The 25148-nt window shown below is 36.9% G+C and overlaps 1 protein-coding gene across 1 annotated transcript; it reads left to right on the top strand.

Annotated features, from left to right (window-relative positions):
* Positions 1-3435: 3435 nt before the first annotated feature.
* On the top strand, positions 3436-23827 carry lck (LCK proto-oncogene, Src family tyrosine kinase). Its single transcript, XM_024269767.2, has 13 exons — positions 3436-3990; positions 5791-5897; positions 7218-7278; positions 7765-7855; positions 8743-8841; positions 8956-9059; positions 9630-9779; positions 9855-10007; positions 12387-12566; positions 18953-19029; positions 22182-22335; positions 22454-22585; positions 22664-23827. The coding sequence occupies exons 2-13, from the start codon at positions 5796-5798 to the stop codon at positions 22855-22857; spliced, it is 1497 nt and encodes a 498-aa protein (XP_024125535.1). The 5' UTR covers positions 3436-3990; positions 5791-5795; the 3' UTR covers positions 22858-23827.
* The last annotated feature ends 1321 nt before the right edge of the window (positions 23828-25148 follow it).

Below are 25148 nucleotides of genomic sequence, written 5' to 3'. Positions count from 1 at the left end.
CAGGTGTATCTGGTTGACCACGCCCCCCTTTCCCTAGAAAAGAGAATCCCATATACGTGGGATATTCCTCTTCTTTCTTGCCGTTCAATGCCTTCCTTTAAGGCTCCCAAAGAAAATCCTAAAATATATGACTCTTTTTGTTTTGAATAACTTCGTGAAAGCCAATTGCTGCAGTTATTCAAATGGCCACTAGAGGTTGGTTTCGGAGGGATCAAATTTTACTTCGCTCCTAGGCAGGAATGAAAGAAAATGTTATCAAAATGTTGTAAAAAATAGATCGGGAAACTGCAGTTTCGATTGAAAACCACGGATATGATCAAGATTATGTTGGTTAAAAGGTATAAAATCAATCAATAAGTAAATAATCAATTTATGGCAAACTATAAATTCTCTTTCTGCCATTTTTGTCTTTTTATGTACATGTGATGCAAACAAAAAGAGGTCCAATCATAGTGTTGCTTCTTCCAAGTCAATACCTGAATAAGTTTCTCTCTCAAATGCCATGTATTATTTTTTATACTTTTAAATGCCGTATGAATAAGAAATATCTAGATTTTAGCATTTTTGGTAAAAGAATCGGGCTGTATCATGACACCAAAAAAATAGTTGAACCCTTTATGTATCGATGTATCGACCCTGTATCGAGATGTGTATCGAATCGTGTTAATGCCTGGTTAAAAAATGTTACTTTTACACTTAGAGTAAACGTGTGTACAATGAGGTTTTGATGCTTTTGTTTCCACGGGGAAAATCTTTTTCTATTTCGATTTCATTAGCAGAAATTTGAGCCCAAATGGGGTATTTTGACTGTCGGATGGGTGACTTTCTAGGTACCCTCATAGAGTCTCCATAACTCTATTACTCAATCCTTCTCTCCATAGAGTAGGATAGAGTAAATCAAGTCAGTTTGGTTCCCCCTTCAAGCTCCATTTTGGGCCTTAAAAATACTTTGGGAAACGTCTGAGTTGGCAGTATGTATGTATACACCCTCATCTTTTAGTTTCTGGTAAAAAAAAAAAAAAAAAAATCAGGCTTTTTATGCTAACTATTTTGTTTCTGTTCCTTTCATGTTTGCTTCGTGCCAGTCCACGATGTGATTCCTAATTGTGCATTAAGGCTTTGTTTCTCTGCTTCCTCTTTCTGACGTCTTCTCCTCACTTTCCTTTTTGTGTTCCCCTTTTATTTAGTCACACATTCATCCCAACTCTTCGACATACACCTCTCCTTGAGAATTGGACGGTATTTCACAAATAATTTTCTTTTATTTTTTTCTTTTGATTCATCCACCAATGATTGTTTGCATGTCACTTATGGTTTTGATGCTGAATGGATGCTGTGCTTCTTTATGGCTTTTTGTAGTGACTATTGTTTCTATAGATCTGGCATTAATATGTCTATATGGATCAATTCAAATCAAACGTTTTTTTTTTTGTGGGGTATCTAAAATTTGCCACAATAGAGAGCAGATTAACCTTTTTGAAGATTTAAAGATAGCAGTAGATTCTTAGGGTTTTATTACCTGGGCGTTTGTGTACCTTGATATCTTATAGCACTGCAATAGCAGTATTTACAGGCACCTTTCTCAATTAGTGGGTTAGTATTGAAGGATTCCATTTATGTCTGTGAGGTTTTTGCTTTTGCCTGGTACCTTGTTGCATACATTAGCTCTGTCTTTAGCTGGTAGGATTAAACTGTGGGGGATTTGTTCATTTCAGGTCGTTCATGACAGTATTATGTATTTTTTTTTTTTCCTTTATCCTGTTTTTTTTTTTTTTAAGCTTGCCAGTTTTTGATGTGAAGATGAGGTTTTCTTGTCGAGATGGAGTCCCTTTTTTTTCCTTACCGGTGCGTTGGTGTTGTGGTTCAGGTTGCATATTCTCTTTGCATTTGCTTTAAGCCTGATGTCTTTTCTATTTGTTTCTCCTCATTATTCTATTTTTTAGATAAATCTAAATGAATTTAAAGAAAAGTTAGAGATGTTAGAATTTAGTTTTACGTGTTTCAACTGCGTGAAATGAAAAATAGAAGAGATTAGTATTCTAGCATGTTTATCATGAGCATTTTTACCATCTACAAGTGGAGCATAACTAAGAAAGTTTGTATTTTTATCACCTAAATTCATTTGAAAAAATTTCTTGCTGGTTTCAATTTTCACTCAAAAGCAAAACATTCAATTTGTATTTAGCTTCAAATTATGGTTAATCCAGCAGGTCAGATAGCTAAAACCAATGGTTCCACCAGTTTCAATGCATCCGAGATTTATCCTAAAGCCGCGTTCTGCGTGATAGACTGTCATCCAAACATCAGAACTTCAGAGGGTCGTGCAGAATCTTTGCTGAAACGGATTTTAATAAATCAAGGAGGCTTTTGCAGAACCTCGGTGGGAACTTGAAGAACAAGCATCCACTGAGATGAGGGGGATTAATCAGCATGTGCTTCAGGACACACGAACTTGAGACCTCAACAGAGAGACAAAGACGAGGAATATCATAGAAAACAGACAAAAGCACCTAAAAGCCTTTTTTCTATGAAAGCAAAAGATGTCTCAGGCCTGTTTCTCATGCCAGAAGACTCCCCCCTCGGACAGGTTCCTTTGACGCTTTGTTAGGATCTGATATTACAGTGTAAATAAAGACTGCAGTCATCAGCGTAGCCTCGAACTACAGAGCGTGTGTGAGCAGCAAATCCAAATCTTACAGCCTCAAAGGAGGCCAGCACCTGCACAGATCAGAAGGTAGGAGGGATGGAAAACTTTCTGCTCGATGATATCATCTCAGCTTGCGTAAGAGAATGTGATTTCCAACCACATTCAGAAGCAGTGTGGAAAAGGAATACCCCCCCCTTAAAACAAGACCTGACAAGAGGTCACCTCCAACACCTGAAAGGAGTGGGCTGGATTTTGCCAGGCTGTTTCCCTAATCAGCCAAGAGGCTCCTTAACAGATCAAAATGTCAGAAAGTGAAACGGCGCCACACATCCTCCCAGAATTTCTGAAGTCACGCGGTTTGAGTGTGAGCGAGCCTCGGTCTACACCAGCGTAGTCTTCTAAGCACATAACTCAGTGCAGTCTCAGCGATGTTTGGACTCACTTCCTGCCCACGCGAGCTCTGTAGAAGCAGCCCTTCACCACAACAGAAAGGATGCGGTCCGCAGCTCGAAGCAAACGTAGGAAACACAGCAACACAGGCTTTCTTAAGCTAGCTATTCAACATGCTTTGCCTGCAGGCCTGCAAGTCAGGGCCTTCTCAACAGAACATTGACAAGACATTAGTTTTCTTTAGGAATTGTGGTCCAATTTACCATTTTTCGTCAGTAAGTGGTAATTATAAACCCCATCCTGTCCAATTATAGAACATAAAAGAAGGTAAATGCCAAGCTGTGGTTTAATTTTGAATTTAAAACCGCTGTACAGGAAGCTGTGCTGTCATAGGTCCTAGATGCATTTATAACTTTAACGTGGTTGGATTTCTTGTGTGCGACTTTTTATTTAAATGATCAAGCTGCAGATTCACACCCTGTCTCACCTTAAAGGTCATAAACACATAAACATTTCCTCACTCCAGTCTCACGGCCCACCCAAAGCCCCCATTTTTGTCAACCGTGTTGGAACATTTCAGGAAAGGCGCCGTCCTGACCCCTTTTACCGTGAAGCCTCAACGTTCCCTCGCCACTCACACACACAGCTGCGCAGCGAGCACCTGTTTTAAAGCCTGCAGCGCACAACCCTCAACATTTCAACGACAGGAAACTCTTTGGGTTGCTCTTCCACAGCCTGCGCATGTGTGTGTGTGATGCCACATCAGCAACTGCTGCAGTCTTAGTTTTAATAAGGTGAGCGGATGATGACAGCTTCACACCCAAGTTCTAAAAACACCCTTTTTGCTGAATAGATCTCAAGAAGGAACGTGTTGAAAAACATTTATAACTGGATGGCGGCACTTAAAATCTAAGATTACGGGACGAGTGAGGTGAAATTTCACATCTTTAGAGGTAAGTTTCCATCTTTAGTTTTTTTTTTTTCATTTTAAAAGTTAAAGTTCAACGATGTGGATCAGTTTTTGCAAAGTTATATGCTTGAAACTTCCTATAAATAACATTTGTATTCATTTTATCCATTTGACTTTACCTGAAAAAGGTAGAAAGCATGTGTTGCTCCCAAAAGCAGAAGTAGATAGGGTCTAAGTAAACAAAAAACACAGTTTTGAAGTGAAAATATGTCTTTTGACTTTTCAGAATTTAAATATTTGAACTATTTTATAAGATTTTTGCAAAACTATTGGAGGAGGATGCTGATGGAGATGAAACTGAGCTGTCAAAGGGAAGATTTTCTATAGGAAGAGGCCATTTTACTTGTTCTTAATTGACACGCTCATGGTGCCGTATGAATGATAACCGCTCAGAGTGTGTGTGTGTTTTATAGAGGCCTTCAGTTGCTAACAATCAAAAGAGTAAAAAAAAATCCACAACCCCTCAATGGAAAATGCTGGCTTGTGTAACTCCCCGAGTGAGCGTAGGAGACGATCATTCAAGGACCTCTTCATGCCCTGGTGATCCTCTTGTGATTCATTGTTATGCTCTCTCAGTTGTGGTGGGTTAGTGGCGGGTCAGCCCTTCAGCTTTTCTCACGGCTTTGCGCCTGTGGGACAAACATCAGCCCGCTGACCCGCTTCCATGAGTGGCCCATTGAGAGTTGAAGGAGCTTGAGAAAACGGATTCATGCAGCCCACTTTAAGGAGCACGTGCAGACGACGGATTAAACAAGATCAACATTGCTCTGGGCTTTACTCAAGTCTGAATGAGACTCAGAGCGTGCCAAAACCTTTGTGTAACTCTGAACTTTGCAAAGTCAGCTCTGATTGATTGGTTGAGTACATTAAAATGTCGTAGCGTGTGGACGGAGATGCTTAAACTCCTCTCTGAACCTGAGTCAGATCTGACTAAAGCTTTTTGGTGAAATGAGAACATGAGCCATCGTTTATCAGAACCGCCGGTTCTTGACATCCAGCCACAGCCTTTTGGTGGTTTTGAGGGACGATTGTGAAATTCACAACCCAATATTAAGAAACACTGACCTCAACTGATTTGCTGGTCAAAATCAGGGGTGTAGGGAAGAATCCATTCAGTGATGTATCAATATTTCATTAGATTTGTATCGATTTAAAATGTTGATGATATTCCTCCCGTCACTAAAATGTTTCTGGAAAGAATCTTTGAAGCAGCAGTTCAATCATCTAAACTGCTTGGTGAAAAGAACAGCATTTATTTCCTTAATCATACTTTTAGAACAGAATTGGTTACAGCACATTCATTCCATGTATTTTTTCATTATTATTCTGAATAATACTTAGTTGTGGATATCAGACTATATTGATTGTTCCGTTAATATTTCTTAATTCACCAAAAGAAAAGCAGCATGAATTTGCTTGGGTAAAAGCCACTTGCAGTGCTTCAGTGCGTTAAGAAGTGCTTAACATTGTGATTATTAAATAAAATTAATTTTACCATTTTATTACCATTAAAAGACCCATTAATATATTCAGGTAGAGTTTCTAAGTCATACTCAAATTTAAAAAAATTTTGTTCATTTTGTTCTGGTACAACCGTGGGATATATTGTGATACACATCATATCGTGAGACATGTATCGCGATACACGATATGTACACTTACCAATACTCACCCCTAGTCAAATGGTCAATTTTTTTGTCTTCCAACAAAACTAGGAATCTTTCATTTCCAGAGACGTGACGTCAACCAAAACCAGCTAATTATAATGGTTTTAACTTTTCAGGAAAGATGGGATGTGCTTGCAGTACGGACTCGGAAGAATGGCTGGAGAACGTGGATGACATTTGCGAACACTGCAACTGTCCGATACCGCCCCAGTCAAGCAACACAGTGAGTGCACGACTATGGACATGCTGTACATTTTAACATGAATTCCTTTACTCGCTACAAACTGCACTATATAATACGTTCATCATTTTGTAGTACTGTCCAAATATACAATTCCAAAATCGAGTGCCCTAGAAATTTCCCAGAAGTCTCTGCAAAAGCAGTGTGCATTGATGCTCACTAGATTGTCAAAAATAGACCACAATGCACTGCTTTTGAGTAATTTTTGTGAAAATCAGAAAAAAATCTTTACAGATAATGCATGCGACTCCTTACAATGAGATATGGCCGAATAAAATGATGACTTTAAAGTACCTAAAGTAAAACAGTCCTTAGCTGGAGTCAAAAAAGGGAATTCCTTGGATAATGAGCTGGAAAAGTGTTTAAGTATTGTTGGTTTTAAGTTTAAATGTAAAAACACAATGACTGATTTGTACGCAGCATGATGTAAATATAGTGTTCCAGGTCATATTATTGTCATTATTATAGATTCTCATATTGTATTTGTTTTGATTATACCCACAAATTTAATCATCTATTTTATAAAGCATCAAAGTTTTCTGTAAAATACTTGTATTTATTAGGTTTTCACTTTGTGAAACCGGGGACGTCATGGTCCCTCTTAAAAAAAAGTTAGTATAGGGACAGAATTCGAACATAGCCTACGTCTTCATACATGCAGAGGTAGAGCGGTCGAGCTCTGATCAGAAGATTGCAGGTTTGGTTCCCAACGTGTGTTGGAGGTTGTGTCCTTGGCAAAAGCTTGAATCCATCATAGTTCCTGGTGGTTATGGTTTGGCGTTTGGCAGTGGAGCCGCCATCACTGTGTGAATGAAATTGTGAAACACTTTGGAGCTTCTAAGATGTTAGTAAAACGCTATATAAATATACGCCATATTTACCGTAGAAGGTTGTGCTTGCGATTTTTGTTCTTTGGGGCACAAATGTCACACGGATGAGAAGGTGAGAACAATAAAATGGTTCCCACGGGTCATTTAGTGTTGCACAATATCTGTAAACATCAGAAAGTACAATCATAAAACAAAGTTTTACAAGTTATGTAACAGCAAAAGGGGAAGTTGTCTATTGTTTGTGTGATTATCTGGAAGCCTAACAATTCCGTTCAAGCTGTTTTTTTAATTATTTTTTCCTCTCTGTGACTTGATGTTGCTTCAGATTGGGAATGAAGGCCAAATCTACCTCAAATTTTGACTGTAGGAAAACCCAAATCTGCCCACAAATAACTTCCAATGGCTCAGCTTAATGTCTAAGATGTTTGTGTGAGTGTTTCGGAGAATTAAATGTTGTCTCTGCTTCTGTCAGTACACAGAACAGCTGATTCAACACCCATCATCGTATTCGCCGCCCATGTCGCCCTTGACAGGTAAAATTCATCTGTTGTTTCCCGTTGCAACAAATCCTTATCGGTATTTTCCTATATTAAAATCTAAAAAAAACACTTTTAATGAAAAACTGCATAAGTCTACATAAATATTAATGAGTTACTATTCAAATTGAGGCTTTTAATGTCAAATGTCTGTTTGCTTTTTGTCGTCCTCCGCTTTAGCATGGGGAAACCACTGTTTCTGAGAAGTGATTACCATATTGAGGGCGTAAATTTATTTCCTGCTGCTTTAAATCTCACATTTATAATTAAAACTAATTTTATGTCTCGAAGGAGAAAAAAAATCCTGTTTTTCGGAGGATTCTAAGATCTCTACATTTTGCAAAACCAAATCCAGCAAAAATAGTGAAACCATTTCTGATGTGTAGTGTTAAGATGTCACTTCAGAGACTAGGAATATCTGCCTTTTTTGTTTGTTTGTTTGTTTTGTGCTGATAAGTAAAAGTAACAGTGTTTTTCTTGCAGACAACATTGCTCTGGCCGTGTACAGCTATGAACCCAGACATGATGAAGACCTGGGCTTTGAGAAAGGAGACAAACTCAAGATCCTTAACAAGTGAGATACTTTAACACACATGAAAACAGTTATTTCTGATTTTTTTAGAACTTGATTCCCAAAGAAAAATATTAAACTATAATAACTAGACTACGATAACTAAGATTTTTGTTGTATTCCAAAAAGTCCCACATTTCGAGTATCTTTTGGCCCATTTTTCCAACGAAGGATGTGATGATCTTTCGGTTTTTGCTATGAGTGTTAAAGTCTTCAAGAACAGGAAAAGCTGAGCCACCACATGACATTTATTATGACTTATCAGAGAAACCTAAAGTTTGTGACTTTTGGGGAACACCTATGAAAACTGCTGATGAATTTAAAGTGGAAAATGTGTCACAAACTGGAGTTTGAGTCGAATGTTTTGAGAAAATATTGAGACATGCCACCTCACTACGCTCAAAATTTTAGTTCCTAAACACTTCAGGAATAATGCTAGATGTTAAAGAAGAGAAACAAAACTATTACTAAATGGTTGTAAAGCACCAACCTTATAGTTGACAGAAAGTAAAAAGATTTTGCAAAAACATCACTGAACATCCCGCAAAGGAAACATTTCCTCTGCAGCTTTTTCTTGTGATTTTGAGGCACGTATTCAGAAAAGGAGAGGTTCAAATTTTCAAATTAGAAAAGATGTTTTTAATTTTCTCTTTTAAATTTATAAATGTAGGAACTCTGAGCTTCTTGTTGAATACAGGAGCATGCTTTTAGAAACAAAAATGTTTTAAAAAAATGTGGTTTCTGATTTACTCTGGTTCAAAAAATACAGAATTTTTGTTTTTTTCTGTATTTTAAATTCCTCCTTTCCATGGCAACCGACGTGATAATTTATTTCATAAAATCCTTGAAGCTCTGAAGCAGAAACGGTAACTTTCACCTCCAACATCCAGGAATGACCCGGAGTGGTACCTGGCAGAGTCCCTCACCACGGGCCAGCAGGGCTACATCCCATTTAACTTCATCGCGATGACCACAATGGAGACTGAACCGTACGTCACACAGGAAGCTCGACTACAGCTCATTTCACACATATATGCTGTCATCTGAAAGAAGGGAAGTGGTTAGCTCAAAGTTTGAAGAAAAAATGTGCATTTGTGCTGCAGGTGGTTTTTCAGGGACATTTCTAGAAACGATGCCATGAGGCTTCTCCTCGCTCCTGGAAACACTCAGGGCTCCTTCCTGATTCGAGAGAGTGAGACAACCAAAGGTGATATTATCATTTTAACTTTTTTTACCTACATTTATCCTACAGGAAATGTTTTAATTACAAACATTTCAGAGTTACATTCAACTATTGGAGACTCAAAGAGCTAAACACGAATGACTTCTGATTTGAGGAGCATCTAAAAGGAAGAAAAATCTAATCTAAAGGAAAAAAACAATTAAAAAATCAAGATATGTTTAAGTTAAAGCAGTAGAACTTAAAAAAAATAGCAATTTAATGGTGTGTTTTTTTTCTCAGACATGGTTCTGCAGATAAACACAAAAAGCCACAATCTGATGCAAACTTCAAAATAAAAAACAACACAATTTTTATTTGTATTTTTCATTCAGTGTTAATGATCAAACACTAAGAAATGTAAAGTTTAATAAAAAAACAGCTTTCTGAAGGAGGAAAATTTGTGTTTTATAGTTTAATTTTTACACAAAAACAACAATAACACAAAACAGTAAATATAATTAAGTAAGTTGATTTTTTTCCACATAATTTAACCAAAACAATGTAAACCTCATTTGTACAGATTTCCCACATCAAACCTCTGTGCTCCTTTTCCAGGGTCATACTCGTTATCAGTTCGAGATCTGGACCACAACACAGGTGAAGGGGTCAAGCACTACAGGATCCGTAACCTGGACAACGGCGGCTTCTACATCACCGCCAAAATCTCCTTCAACTCGCTGAAGGAGCTCGTCCAGCATTACTCGCGTGAGTGCAGCCTCTTAAAAAACTCATTTGGACGGGAACTGTTTTAAAAAAGGCGACTTTTTGTCTGCGGTGCAGGGGAGGCCGACGGGCTGTGCTCCACTCTGGGGAAGCCATGCCAGTCGAGGGCGCCGCAGAAGCCGTGGTGGAACGACGAGTGGGAGATTCCCAGAGAGTCGCTGAAGCTGATGCAGCGGCTTGGAGCTGGACAGTTTGGAGAAGTTTGGATGGGTGAGCCCCCAAAAATGTCCTTTTTTAAGATCATTTTTTTGTCCCAAAAAGATTATGATGGTTGCTGTAACAAATCATTCTACAATAATAAACACTCAAAAAGATGGTTTTATAAAACAAGATGCAACAATTTATGAACAGTGACACAAAAACAGACATCCTGGATTTAAAAAAAACAATTTTATGAAATGATTTGAAAATTTTGCAGCTTCTTTGCCTCCTAATCCAGAAAAACAATCAGAAAACAGACAAATGTTTCAACAGAGGGGAAAATAATTTTATTGTTCTTCTAAACATTTTAGATTCAGCAGGTCTCCTTTTAGATAATACATTGGACAGCTAAAAGAAAACCTATGACATAATCAGTGATATTGCTTCTAAGAATATTTCACCACATGTTAAAAATTAATGGCCTCAAAAATGACCGACGTGGGTGAAACATCGGCCTTTTGCCAAAATTAATATTTCACACCTTGCATGCAAAAGTATAAAAGTCAAAAGGTTGTGGTTGTTCTGCACCAGTTTAGAAGATAGATTTACGTTCTTATATGACATGCAGAGTTGACAGTGTGTTCTAGTTTCATAAAATAGTCCGACTAAAGCTGAACTTATTTTGAGCAAAATATCAGCATGATAATAATCTTTGGAAGATTTATGGTACAGATAAAGAAGATGGATTTGCACTGAGATAAAAAGATACAACTTTTTCGCCGCATTGACACGCTTTACTAACGCCATGAAACTGTGCTTCGTACAAAGGAAAACTAGGAGTGCCTTCAGATGATACGATGCGAGAGGTTCAGATGTTTGTGCAGCACATACCTTGTCAGATGCACAACGAAAGCATTGTGTCATTGTTGCAGATGATATGTTCACTTTTTTCCCATAAGCACCTAAAATATTGAGCAGATAATATCTAACCTCACTCATATAAGTGCACGAATTTGTGCTCACTTTACATAAAAAAAGGCAGATAAAAATCCAAATCTAAATCTAAAATTCTTAATGATATTATTATCACGGATGTTGTTTCTGCTATCATCCCAAAACTCAATTTTTAAATCCATATTTGGTATTTATTTTGAAAATCATTTGTGCTACCAGATGTTGAGCAAAAAGAAGCTGAAAAAGAATCTTTCATATTCCAAGATCTCTACGCAAAAACTCATTACAATTAGTTTTATACGTGTTTATAACACATATTTGTTTATTGTTTATATATTTTTAAACAAAATCATTTTATAATCCACATTTTTGTTTTGATTTAGTGCTCAGATCAACACGGATCAATGTCTGGATGATAATTTTGAACAAAATCTAAAAAAAATAGATTTTTAAAAAAATGTATTTAATATGTCCGACCTACTATGATAAGAATAGTCCTTGATGATAAACAAAAAAGCAGATTTTTTATTTTTAACTTAATTTTTTTTCACAAATATTGAAAATTCCTGCTTTTTATACGCTCTAAACTTTTACTCTGTTTTAAAGATTGTGTTTTTTGTTTGTATTCTTCTAAATTTGATTAATTACCTTATAAATGTGCACTAAAATCCTTATCTTGGGATGTAAATTTAATAAGTTCTAAGACGTCAAAACAATTTTATTTTCCTTTGTTTTTTGTTTTATTTATTTTTAGCTTGAAAACTATAGAGCAGTAGACTGAAGTATGCAACACAGTCCAAAATAAAAACATCACTAAATTGATTTAGTTTTTTTTTTTGAAAAATGATCTAATATTGTTGATAACTTGTTTAAAAAGTAACATAATTAAATTTAAATTAATTTTTGCTCCTTAACACTTTCAGCAAGCAGTTTTATAAAAACTATAGTTCTAAAAACACATTTTTAATCAATTAATTCAAGTTCAACCTATAAATAAAATGATTTCTTGTCTTTGGATTGAAAAGCTGAGCAGCACTCCTTCAATCAAGAGTCTCAGCTTGTTAAAAGAGTAAAAAACCTTAAGATTGCCTGATGAAATGTCAGGATTTTTGTGCTTTGGCTACAGTAAAGATCAAAATATTGCTACGTGATATAACATAACTGTTAGACATAAAGGTGTGAAAAATAAAGCATATAAAAAGTTGTGAAGGTAAATAAGCACTGCTTCAAAATCAAATCTGAAAAACACATCAAACAATTTCTGTTTCCCACAATGCATTGAATTATATGATTTCAAAGGCGGTTTTACTTGTTATATCTTACCTTGCATTCAAATATGAGGACAAGGTCACAAACAGAGTGATAAAAGGATGAAATTTGTCCATCTGAGGCTCACGTTTGATTTATTTACCAACCTTTAATTAGAAACCAATTTAACTACATGTAGAAATAGACTGAATTTATTTTAAATAACACATTATTTTCTTCTTTCAGGTGTCTACAACAATGACAGTAAAGTTGCAATCAAAAACCTGAAGATGGGCACGATGTCCGTGGAAGCTTTCCTCGCTGAGGCCAACATGATGAAGAACTTGCAGCATCCTCGGCTGGTCCGTCTCTTTGCCGTGGTTACCCAGGAGCCGATCTATATCGTCACGGAATACATGGAAAACGGTAGGTGGGAGTGATGAAGAGCTCATGTCAACGTGTGAGAGTCGACAACAATTATTGCTTCCAAACAATTCTCTTTCTATAAAGTATTAGCTGAAAACTTTAGTGTTGTACTTTTATTTAGAGGAATACCGTGATGTTTTTTACAGAACCTCAGGCAGATAATTAAAAAAAATGTAATATAATTGTATTCCTCGTCTTAATCAAATTAGGTTGTGGTAAGTTTACATTTGGATGAGTGCCACATGTAGAAGACATTTTTGATGAGTTTCTTAAGAACTCACCAACAGGTCAATGACAGCTCAAACAAAGTGTGATGAGGAAGAGATTTTCTCAGGTGGGTTACTGATGACAGTGAAAAGAGAACTCAAGGTTCTTCAGGAACCAGTTGGTTTGGTTTTCAGGCTACAATGTGCGTAGCAAAATACGCCAAGGAATGTGCCAACAGTGAATAAAAACAAAATGACATTCCTTCATGACATTGAAATGACATTCTGACGCAATGGTTGACCTCGGGCTGCATCCGCCTGTGGAGTCTTGCAATAAGCTGCGTCACTTTAGATCCCGATGAGGGAGTATTGGCACTTGGGAAACTAAGGTTTTTTTGTTTTTACCCTGGGGGTGCAATGAGCTTACTCATTAGGCAACGCCGTTCATTCTACTGTCTACGTATGTGCCCCAAGTCTGGGTCTCCTGTGCCAGTCCCCGCCCAGAAACAATGCAGGGATGTGTCAGGACACACAGGGCATTAAACCATCTGAATGTGCAAATGAGTGAAAGCTGATTTGCTTAAGGGATGTGATAACAGTAAACAACAATATTTGTAATGAAATAGCACACAAAGGTTATGGGTGTTAGTCAGGGTTCAAACAGGTCTCTGGGGTCTTCAGGTGGACACTCCCTCTGTAATCTGTGTTTCTCTGGGTCAGACCCTGGATTTTCATGGCTCACTCATTGTAAATGTGATTTTGGAGCCGGTTGTATTTGTTGTTGTATCATACTCTCTTGTGGGCTGGAGTCATGCCTCAGACCAAAGCTTCTCTCCTCCTGTAATCCACGCTGAAGCTCTAATTACTGGTTTCATCGCCACTGTAAAAGCCAGAGGAGAAACTGTGCAACCTGCTATAATCCCTGTTTCCATACTCTGTGAATTCACAAAAAAAGCTAAATATTTATAGAATATTCTATCAGCAACTCATTTACTCTTGTAACATTTAAATGTCCAATATAATATGTATATATTAATAATTTAAATATGTTAAAAAATGACTAAGAAAAATGAATCACATTTGATCATCTAGACCGGGGTCTGCAACCTTTAACCCTTAAAGAACCATTTGTGGGTCGATTTTTCTCTGACCACAACACAGTAGGAGCCACACATCCTTTGGAGAAATTGGAGTTTGTATTTATTTTATTGTTATTTTTATGAGAATTTTTTTGGCATAAATAAAACAAACTTTAAGAGAAAATAGACTTTTCCCCCCCAATTTAAAAGATTGTATAACTTTTAACAGAGGCTCACTAGACCTCCTTTCAAAATAAAAGACTTCCTGTGTCATAATGGATCAAATCTAGTGGTAGGTAGTGTAATTTCCGGAATGGAAAAAAATATTTTTTCACTTTTGTGATGCTTCTTAGCCAGAAATTAATAAATCTAACTATCTAAAATTAAAACAGAGCTAATTAACTGTATTTTTTAAATTATGAGGCACACTTAAAACACTGGAATCTGTGAAAATGTCTAGTTCTTGACTATTGAACCACTGTGACTACTTTGCTTTAGAGACTTGCAGAGTGATAAGTTATTCTACTTTTTTTTTAACTTATCCTCACGGTGACTTGTATTTTTCTTTAACCAGAGCTACAATAAAGGGGTAGAAGAGCCAAACGTGGCTCTGGAGCCACAGGTTGCATAACCCTGATCTAGACACTGCAGGCAGTAAGATTTCTTCTTAAAAAAAAAGAAAAAGAAAAAAAAATTACTATGCTTTTAATATTCCAAAAACAAACAAGAAAATATGCACGATAATAAATATATAAATGTAGTTTAATAGGACCAATGTTTTATGGGTTATTAAAGACCCATTTTAGTGTGGTTTTAACACATTCTTGTAGCATTTTTCTCATGATGGAGAACATATGCATAAAATAATTTAAGATTAAAACTGTATTTCTGAGTGTTTCTTTTTGCAAATTTCTGTGAATCTGGAGCAGGTGGAAAAGTCTAGCAGGAGTGATGCAGCTGCTACAGAAATATTGCTCGAAGTTTTTGTTGCACCGGTAATGTTAGGCTGGGGTTGTGAAGGGCTGTGAGCTAGCAGGAGAGAGTGAGAACAAAGGGATGATGGGAAATGAGGATGGTTCACTCTGCATCCATATTCCTGCCCCGTTTGCAGAAACTATGTCCTAGAAAATGACTTTTTATTAAATCATAATGAACTTTTCCAATAGATCAAAGATAGGTGGAATGTAATGTCTGGGAGCATTTATGCATGAATGAGTGGAATCTGAAGAAAAACAATGGATTTACTGTGAGTTGTTTGGAACACTAATGTGGATTTGGAATAAATACATTTTCTGTTCCTGATAACATCAGAGCATTAAAGTCAGTAAGAGTCATGTGACCAAAGAATTCTCCTCGCCAAAGTGGTTCAAAGATCTGCTTGAGTTCCCAAAGTGGCTCTCCTCAGGCTGTTTACATACAGTAGATGAAGTCGATCAGATGTGTGGAGGTCATGAAGAAGAAAGCTGGGAGAACATCATGCACTTAGAGTTATCATGGCTGCAATCTCAAAAGCTGATCACTAGATTAGTTAGTAAAGACGCAAACATGCATTAAGCTTCAAAAATAGTTCAAAAAGATGTGCATGAAGGTTACTAGAGGTCGAAAGTGAAATTAAAACAAGGTTTAGTTACCTAAATAACTTTCACGAAATTAAAGAAAAAACTGAAAGAACTGTCAAAGTCGCTCCTTCTTTGAACTTACTTTGTCTTTCAGCCAATCTGTGGTGAGTAATGTACTCTGGGCAGATTCAAGATTAAATCTGAAAATGCTAAACCGCTTGAGAAAATTTCTTTTCAAACTCCTTAATACTTTTTTTTTAATCATTCTGTGTTTGTGTCACTGTAATTATGAGAAATCCAAAACAACCATGAAGTTCTATGCAGTTAAACAAGTTCAGATTACACATCAATAATTAACCCTAAATGAATAAACTGGTAAATGTGAAATTAATACTCTGTGAATGCAATAGCCTTCCTTACTGTCAAATAAAAGGATTAAGCTAAGTCTTCAGTTAGACCAGTAGAACACTTAACATGAAGTATTTCAACTCGGTGTCAGTTTGGATTTAAAATATAGAAGCACTCATGAAACAAAGTCAACCTTAAAACAATTAGATCCATTTATAGTCAAACATCTCCTGAGAAGAAGAGTTTCTTCTGTCCTGCAGTGGTTCCATGAACATTCTTTGCATTCAGAAGTCTGCAGGAAGAAGGCGTTAACGTTCTTTAAGGACTATTTATTTGAACTCCTTTAAAGCTGATTTTTTTCCCACAAATCCCTTATCGCTGTCATCCTGTGTTCTTATCAAGGAGAAGGATAAGAGCTTGATTTGAGTTCAGATGCACATGTAGTTTTTTACCAGACGTGCTCAGATAAAATCTCATAGGGGGGTCATCAACAGACTCTTCTTTTGATATTTGTCCTTAACAGACTCAAAGATGTCGCTTAATTTCTAATAGTTGGTGAAAAAAGGCTGGCACGCTTCTCTGAGCCTGGTGGTTCAAAACAGACTCCTTCAGCAAACTATGAGCTATCGAGCCAATCGCCTTTGCCTAATCAAGACAAACTACCTGCAGATCTCACTTTTCCATGTTTGCTGACTGGATTTGATGCCAGATCATGCCTGGTCTCAAGACACGCAGAGAAGCCAAGAATTCCAGCTTTTTAAATGGATGCATTGCTAAGATAATTTGTTTCCCAGATTGTCAGATGATAGCTAAGGTGTGGAGAAGACAACATTCAAGAGGAAGATGGGTTTAAACTCCTAAAAATTGGCAGAATTTTCCTCTCTTTTGGAATGAATAGTCCATAACCTCCACAAAAAAAACAAGACATGGAGATTTCTGATAAAGAAAAATAATTTAACCAATTATTGTATTTTAAATAAAAAAGAAGTGGTCTAAGAATTGATCTTTGTGGGACTCCAGATTTGAAAGTCTTTGATTACATAAAAAGTAGGAGTCAAACATCTTGTTACTGAAGGTTCAATCATGTAAAATATGTCTGAGCCTGTCTGGAACCATTAGTATTTTTTTTTTATCAGAGACCTGCCTCGTTACCCATAACGACAGTCTGTAGAGAATGTGTTGGAAGTGGAGACAAAGGAGCTGTGTCAGCGTGGTGTCAGAGACGTTCAGGATTAAACACGCTGATCTGTTATCAGGCTCGCGGTGGGACGCAACGCCGGCCTGCCTCATCACCCCCTTAATGAGTCACCATGTTTTCACATGAGCGCTCCCCTCCAGTGGTTCTTGCTGAATGCTGTTTGATTGGACCTTCACTTCTGCCCTTATATTTCTCTCCATGCGTGGTATCAAATACTGGAAGTACAACCTGTAATCATCCCTTTATGAATGCAGCTCAGGAGAGTGAGTTCAGAGCCAAAGTATGCTGTACAGTTGAAGTGCCCCGGTCACTGATGGGATATTTTTAGCTGCTTTTTATTGCTCTTCCCTCTTTGCGTGTAATTGCTACTGTGTGTTTTTTTTTTCCAAGCTCACAGGACCTTTAGCGTTTTTTTCCAGGCCCCTTATTGACAAATCTGAATGTCCCTTGTGGTCAGACAGAGATGAAGGATGTGAAAAAAGAAAGTAAAGAAAAAAACAACTTCTTCTTCAGTGTTTTTTTTTTTTTTTTTTTTTTTGCAAGACTTTCTACAAAACAGCTAAATGTTGCAGTGACAATCGGGGTCGTGGTTGCACCTGCAAACAGTTTGCATGCACAAAAAGTTTTATTACCTCCCCCCTCCCTCCACCTCGTTTTACTTTAACCACAAGAGTCTTTGTGACTCTTTTCACTGTGAGCGACAATGCAGAAATCCACTGAGAGATGCTGTCACAAACACAACCAGAGCCTTGCAGCCCAAGTGAAAGGAACGCCTTTGTGTTATCATCTGTGAGTTGTAAACCTCCGAGCTCTGGCTGCTTAAAGCTCCCGTTGCCTTTGTCTGGCCTCCGTGTTTGGACGGGACACAATTGCGGCTTCTGTTATCGAGAGCGAGGCCGGTCTGCAGTTCCCAATCTGTTTTTCCATTATCGAAGACAACGCTGCAGGAAAATAACAGGCGTGTCATACCAGCTTCCCTTTGTGGCTCTGACAAAAAGCAGTACTCTGGTTCTCAGACTTCAAAAGCTGTCTTCCGGACTCGAGCCGAGGATCGAAGGCCTCTTCTTTCCTGGCAGAGTCATAGCTCTTCTGAAATGTTTCCTTTGGTTGAGCGGGGCGCCGAGGTGTTGCTGTGTTCATCAAACCCTACACAGAGTTAGCTGTCAGAGGGAGCGTGTATCAGTTTGACTTATGGCTTGTGTACTTCCTCTTAAGTGTTCTGTTCACTATTCTGGTCTTTCTTGGTCTATTTATGTTTGGGAGGAATTCTGTTGTTCAATTTTAAGGAAATTTTAAAAGAAAAGCAAATGTTTATTGTTTTCATGCAAATAAATGCTATACTTCAATATATTATTAGCTTTTTAAAATCATTTGAACATAATTTATCTATTAAAACTGCTTTGATTAGTTTTTTATTAATGACATTTCTTCAAATTCAACATTTTAGTCTCATAAAAGTTTAATTATGCTCTGAAAAGCTGAACTGTCTTCAGGATAGTGAAAAAATGAGCTTTTATTGCAATGCTTCTCGCCTACATCACGTTTTGTTCTCTGAATCTGAATGCGGGTGAAGAAATGCAGATTAAAAACAAGATTAATACTACACAGAAAAGCCACAGTCTTCAGTCAATCTTTGGAAAAAAAGTTATCAAAATAGTGTTTGTTTAAAGATAAAGTGAATTTTATCAGGAAAAGATCACCTTACAGGAGCAAGGGAGTGTTTGTTTTCAGTAAGATGGCGTTGCTTCATCATTTTAGAGTGAAATCTATTTTTCTGTTTCGAAAAAAGGTTTGAAAATAAGCTTAAAGTAAGAGTAAAAACATATCAGGAAGCAATAAAACTTTTAAATTCCAAGATAATTTGTCTGTTTTTGTTAAATATTTGCACTTATCTACTAAGAAATTTGGGAATATCCTCAGGTGCCAATGACGTTTGCTTGAATCAAGCATGAATCAGTTTGTCTGAACAATCCTAACCTGTGTGTACTTTTCACAGGCAGCCTGGTGGACTTTCTAAAAACACAGGAGGGAGGCAATTTACCCATCAACACCCTGATAGACATGGCGTCTCAGGCAAGGAAATCTCCTTTTTCACTAGCTGTCATCTTGTTGCAGCACTCTTTAACCACATTCTACCCTTTCCCTCACTCTTTCACGTCTCCCCTCTGCGTGATGTGTGTCGACAGGATGCAGGCACGTGTTGTAATGAGGCCTCACAACTGTAGACATGGGTGTGTGTGTGTGTGTGGGAGGGAAAGGGCTTTTATGATTAATGTCGGTCTAGACGGTGAGGCTTGAATGAAACTCCACTTGCTACTAATCAGGATTAAAGGGTGGACAAGCTCAGAAAAGTTTTCTATTAATCGTGTTGAAGCCGGTCCAGCTGAAACACGAAAATCAGGCTACGAAAGACAATCAATTCATCTGAATCTGCTTTTGTCAGTCAGAAGTCCCTCCTGACAAAATAATAACTGATTCGTTTGTTTGCTTGATCTGTCATCTTTAAAAACAGGGATGACGAACAAAGTTTAAACAAGTCTCTGATGCTAAACTGAGCTAAAAGTCAAATTTCAAAATAAATGTTTTTTCTTTGTGCATCTCTTAACATCCTGCAATGCAACCTGTAAATCAGACTATGTGGTGTTTGCATGAGAATGACTCCCAACCACAAGACATATTGAAGTTTCGAGTTATTTAAATATTTTTCATAATTTTTTTCAAAATACTAAGTAGATCATTGGTCGGCGACTTTTACCAGTAAAAGAGCCATTTGGGCTTGTTTTCTACTGGTTAAAACCGAGAAGGAGCCGCATAGTCTTACTTTAGCCTTTAAGAAACTTCAATTTCCATTCTTTTTCATAATAATATAAATTAAGTCTATTTTTCGGCATTTACAAAAGCAAAAAAAGAAGAATAAAAACAAGCATCTCTCAAAATATGACCTGCAGCTCTGGGCAGCGAGTAACCAATGTGGTGCAGCATAAGATATGTGCTTTTAACGCTTAATAGATCAAACTTTTTACCAAAGTTTTCCTTTACAAATTGAAATAAAGCGCTCTACATTAAAAGTTTAAATAAAACAAATTTAATAAATAAGTGAATAAAAAGATAAAAACAAAATAAACAACAGTATAAAGGTAAGGACACGATAAAAGGAAACTCTGAGGGTAAAAACATACAATAAAACTTGAATGTAAAATCAGAGCAAAATCTCATTGTTGAGTTAAAGCTTGGCAATAAAAAAAATAGTGTTGAGTCTAGTTTTATAAATGGACAGGGAAGACGCTCGTCTAATATTTGAGCAAATTCACTAGAATGAAAGTTAAGTTCATTTTTAAAGAAACTGAAAGTAAAAGTCCCTCCATGACCTTTACCCGTACAGAAGTAAGAGAATGTTGGCACCCATGTAAGATTTTCTTTTGTAAAAATTCTGCTTAGATTCCAAAAATAAAAATTTTATAATATTCCATTTATTTTAAATTCTAAATGGTGTATATGGGGCTATATCGGTCTAAAGCCACAGTCCTATTCATGAATGCACACATACATTTACACACTGGTGCCAGCCTAGAACCACAAAGAGGAATGTGGGTTCAGTGTCTTGATCAGTGACACGGTCAGCCAAGCTGCGAACCGCAGTCCTCCGATTAGAGGTTGAACACTCCACCTCTGCACCACAGCTGGCCCTCTCCTTGTAACAAGGACAAAAAAGGTGGATTTTTTTTTTCCAAAATACGTCAAAGAAGAAGTTTCTGGCACAGAAACAGAGTGACAGAGTGACACCTCCCTGATACATTCTTGTGTCGTCGCAAAACTTCAAAGTAAAAGTTGGATCAAGTCTTCAAGTGTGCAATTTCAAAAGGAGTTTTCTTGACTCACTCCGTCTTCATTTGGAGGGATTTTAGATTCTGTCTGAAGTCTCCGTTCAGAAATGAGTCATTAAGTATCTCAGAGAAACTGTGTTGTCTTCCTCAATAAACAGTCACTTCCTTCAACTGTTTGTTTTCAAGATAAAAGGATTTCCACATTAATTAGATGTTCAGTTTTAAAAGGTTTTTACAAGAAAAATGAGAAAAAGTTAATGCTTAGTCATTAGTGAATGATAAAATTAATAAAAGCCTGATTGTAAATGTGATAGATAGTCTGCAAAGAGTCAAAATAAACATCATAACTTGCATTTCTAGACCTATAGAAAACAAAAAAGACTCTCCAGTTTAAAAATGAAAAGTTCAGATTATGAACTTCTTCAAGGATTGTGAAAAATTTAAGTTTTATCAGTCTGAGATTAAAATATATGAATATACAAGTGGAAAAAAGGTAACCAGCTGAAAAACAAATGACAAAGAAAAGCTAAATATTAATGTAATAAAGAAGGGAAGAATAATTAATACATTAAAATAAAGTGTATTATTATTGCCTAAAGAAAGAGAAAAAAAATCACTCAAAGTGTCCATTTCTAATATTTGTTTTGTATTTTTTTTTTATTTTGAAAAAAAAAAAAAAAAAAAACACTTCTGAGCCACCAGCATATTACAATTTTTAAGGGTACATTTGAGTCAAGAATTTGGGTAGATGGAAGCATCAAGATTGATTTTTTTTCTTTACATTTTTTAACTAATTAATTTAAGTCATTCATGCCAGAATTTATTTTCCTTTATATTTAAAAAGAAAAAAATCCTCAGTGATTTTTCCGTTCAAGGTGATGCTAAATTAAGTAGATTAAGGTAGCCTAAATTTATAAGTGATTCAACGCTTTTAGGATTATTTTTACCAATAACACCACAATCTAAAACTCAATTTTGCTTGAAAGTGTGTAATTTTCTGCTTTTTTTAATTTATACATTATGTCGTTTACAGATCCATTAAAAATATTCCCATTTTGCTCCAAATAAGCTGTTTTTTGCAAGTAAATGATGCATGAATTTCAAAACATAAATGTTTTTTGTATGCATCAGATGAATATTGCAAAGCATTGTGGTAATTTAATTATTTTTGTCAGGAGATGAGTCATCTTCACGTCTTTGGTGAGGCAGGACTGCAGTCAGAACATTACGTTTCTAACGTGCTGTTGCATGAACCCAGCTGGAGCTCTTACGTGTAGAACAGGAGAGTAAATAGCTCCAAAGGAAGAGTTTAGCTGTTTGGTCCACACATGTTCCTCACAGCTAATGGTTGACTCACCCCCACAGTCTGGTGGTTTATTACAAATTTGCTGCCTCCTGCAGGTGGCTGATGGCATGGCGTTCATCGAGCAGAAGAATTACATCCACCGGGATCTGCGAGCTGCAAACATCCTGGTGTCTCATGAGCTCATCTGTAAGGTGGCTGACTTTGGACTGGCAAGACTCATCGAGAACAATGAATACACAGCCAGAGAGGGTAATTCAGTTAAATCCATCACTCTTCTGTATTTTTATGACTGTATATCTATTAGTTAGCAAATTCTTACAGTGTTTTTGTCCTTTTTTTGGTGATGTATTCCCGTTTTGCTCCATAGGTGCAAAGTTTCCCATCAAATGGACAGCTCCTGAAGCTATCAACTACGGCACGTTTACCATAAAATCAGATGTGTGGTCATTTGGCATTCTGCTCACGGAAATAGTGACATACGGGCGAATTCCTTACCCTGGTAAATAATCATTCCACTGATTCTGAACTATCAAGAAAACTTTAAATGTCTGATGAAGGTGAAAACTTTGTGTTGCAGGTATGTCCAACCCAGAGGTCATTCAAAACCTTGAGCGAGGCTACAGAATGCCGAAGCCAGACGGCTGCCCCGATGGGCTTTACGCCATCATGTGCCATTGCTGGAAGGAGATTCCAGAGGACAGACCCACCTTTGAATACCTGAAAAACGTCTTGGAGGACTTTTTTGCTTCCACAGAGAGGCAATACCATTAGCAACACCGGATCCAACAGACAAACATATAGTTGGATGAAAAGCTGAATGCTGGACTTCAAACTTAAGTGTTTCTTTTTTCTATTAAGAGAGTAAACATGAAGACGTTCAAACTTGGACTTTTTTTTAACTTCAAACTATTACAGAAGAAAACGTAACCCCCACGAGAGAATAAGAGACTGTTTGACGTAGCAGGAAAAAGCAGCTGCTCTCCTTGTGGTCCTATAATGTGTAAATATTGTTAAAGTGCTTCAAACTGAGTTTACCTCTACTGTCTGATAAAGTAGAAAACTTTGAGCAAATCTTTTGTGTGGCTAAAACTAAACCAGAACTCAAACTTTTGTTGATTAATTGCTGTGACATATGAAATGCAAAAAAGTTTAATTCCTTTTTTGTACTTCTTCACCAAAGCTAATTCACCTGGATTTGATACATTTGCACAAAAATATGACATTTTCCTTGTCTTGATTATAAGGTATTTGCAACCTTTTTGTTGGGACTGATGGATTCTAAAGATGGAGCAACCTGCAGATTCTTGGACGATATGACCTCAAACTAATATCCTCCATCCATCCATTTTCTTGACCTGCTATCCCTTTCGGGGTCACAAGGATGCCGGAACCTGTCATAGTCACTGCTGGGTGAAGGTGGGGTACCCCCTGGACAGGTCGCCAGTCTGTCACAAGGCTAACTAACATCTTAATACTTTTAATGTTATCATAACTCCCAATTTTGTTTATATGAAATCTGTTCTGCATAAATGGTTAAGTAAATATTGTGAATAAAAAGACTTGAAGGGAGAAATCACAATGATGCTGACTTTTTGACTATTAATAAAATGTCTATTCAAGGCTCTCTTAAACATGAGGCTGTTTTAAACATCTTCAGTCTGAGTGTGTGATTGTGTGTGGCTACATTTTTATGTAGCAGAGGCTAAGATTTATGCTAGCGAGACACGGAGCTATGATAATCAGGGGGGGATCAGGGGCGGGGCTGCTCAGCTCAGCTCCAAAAGCCACGCCCCCTCAGAGGAGATTTTGGAATCGGAGGCTTCAGATCAACATGAAATATGTCTTTTTAAGACATTTTGGTTGTGGGATTTTGGTTAAAAACTTCATAAAAATAATTAAAACACTACAGGGAACATTTTTTTAAATAAAAAAAATGATCACGAGGGACTTTAAAGTTGCCATTTATTGTGGTTTACATCGTCTTTTGCGATACGAGAATAAAGCGATGTCAGAAAACTTTTGATTTATAGTGCAGATCTAAGGCCCTTTACCTTTACCAAGATGTGGTAAAGTCCACGACCTTTACTGTGGGATACTAAATCACAAAGACAAAAATGAAAACAATACTTCAGGTTGCCTGTCAATTAACGATTGATGTCGTTTGACATTAAGTCAAAGTGAGGTTCACACATTTTGCTGCTCGACAGATCGATAGTAGTAGAGAAATGGGCCGTTTAACTTTTGAGAATCAAATCTTGAATATTACATTTAATGTTTTAGAACTTTTAGATCAGCCTGATGTTTTCTGATGTGTACAGAACTTTTCTGGATGGGGAGGGTGTAGCGCTTGCTGCTACTGTGAGTGGGCCATAGGATGGTAAACTAAACCACGAAGACCACACAAAGTTAACTTAAAACACTGCCATCTCTGTTTACGCTTGGTTTTCATGAAATATCATTCTTTATGTCTCATGTCAGATGTTTTGTGATTATATCAGATACATTTGATACATCAACCAGCCTCATCTCAGCTTAGATATTATTTAGCTCTGGCTTAGATGTGGTTGAACTTTGCTCCAGATCCAGCCCTGGTTCAGGCCAAGACCTACTTACTTCTGTTGCGTTTGTTTTTGCCAGGGGCAAATCCGTGACTCTCTGTTTGAGACTGACTTGAAAATGAAAGTAACTGGAGCCAGGTCTGTTCATTGAGAACCCACCCTGTGATATCAGTTACACAAGAAAGGTATTCCTCATGGACATCAACGTCAAATATCCCAGCTTACAACAATAAATGAAACATACTTCATTTCTTTATTTTACAGACGTTTTTAAAACTGTGGTAAGACTTGTTGACTATATGATAAATTGGTATGAGGATTTGTTGAAGCTTTGGGAAAAAAAACAAAACTGCATCTATAAAGATAATCTGGATATTGGGAATTGGGAGCATTTGGCTCCAATTTAGTTATTTATTTTTTGGCTTTGAGGTTAGATTTAATATCTAAGACAAATGTTCATAAAGTTTAAAAATATATATAGTTTTATCTACTATTTTAAGTGGA

This window comes from Oryzias melastigma, linkage group LG22 (genome assembly GCF_002922805.2).
Source record: "Oryzias melastigma strain HK-1 linkage group LG22, ASM292280v2, whole genome shotgun sequence".
NCBI classification, from domain to species: Eukaryota; Metazoa; Chordata; class Actinopteri; order Beloniformes; family Adrianichthyidae; genus Oryzias; species Oryzias melastigma.
Note: the sequence above shows the minus strand (reverse complement) of the source record. Positions and strands in the feature narration are given on the sequence as shown.

Bases quoted from the DNA above. Each gene is read 5' to 3' on its own strand.
- lck (XM_024269767.2), top strand. From the start codon at position 5,796: ATGGGATGTGCTTGCAGTACGGACTCGGAAGAATGGCTGGAGAACGTG. The intron at 10,008-12,386 runs GTGAGCCCCCAA...TTCTTCTTTCAG, and splicing joins GTTTGGAGAAGTTTGGATGG to GTGTCTACAACAATGACAGT. The intron at 22,586-22,663 runs GTAAATAATCAT...TTTGTGTTGCAG, and splicing joins CGGGCGAATTCCTTACCCTG to GTATGTCCAACCCAGAGGTC.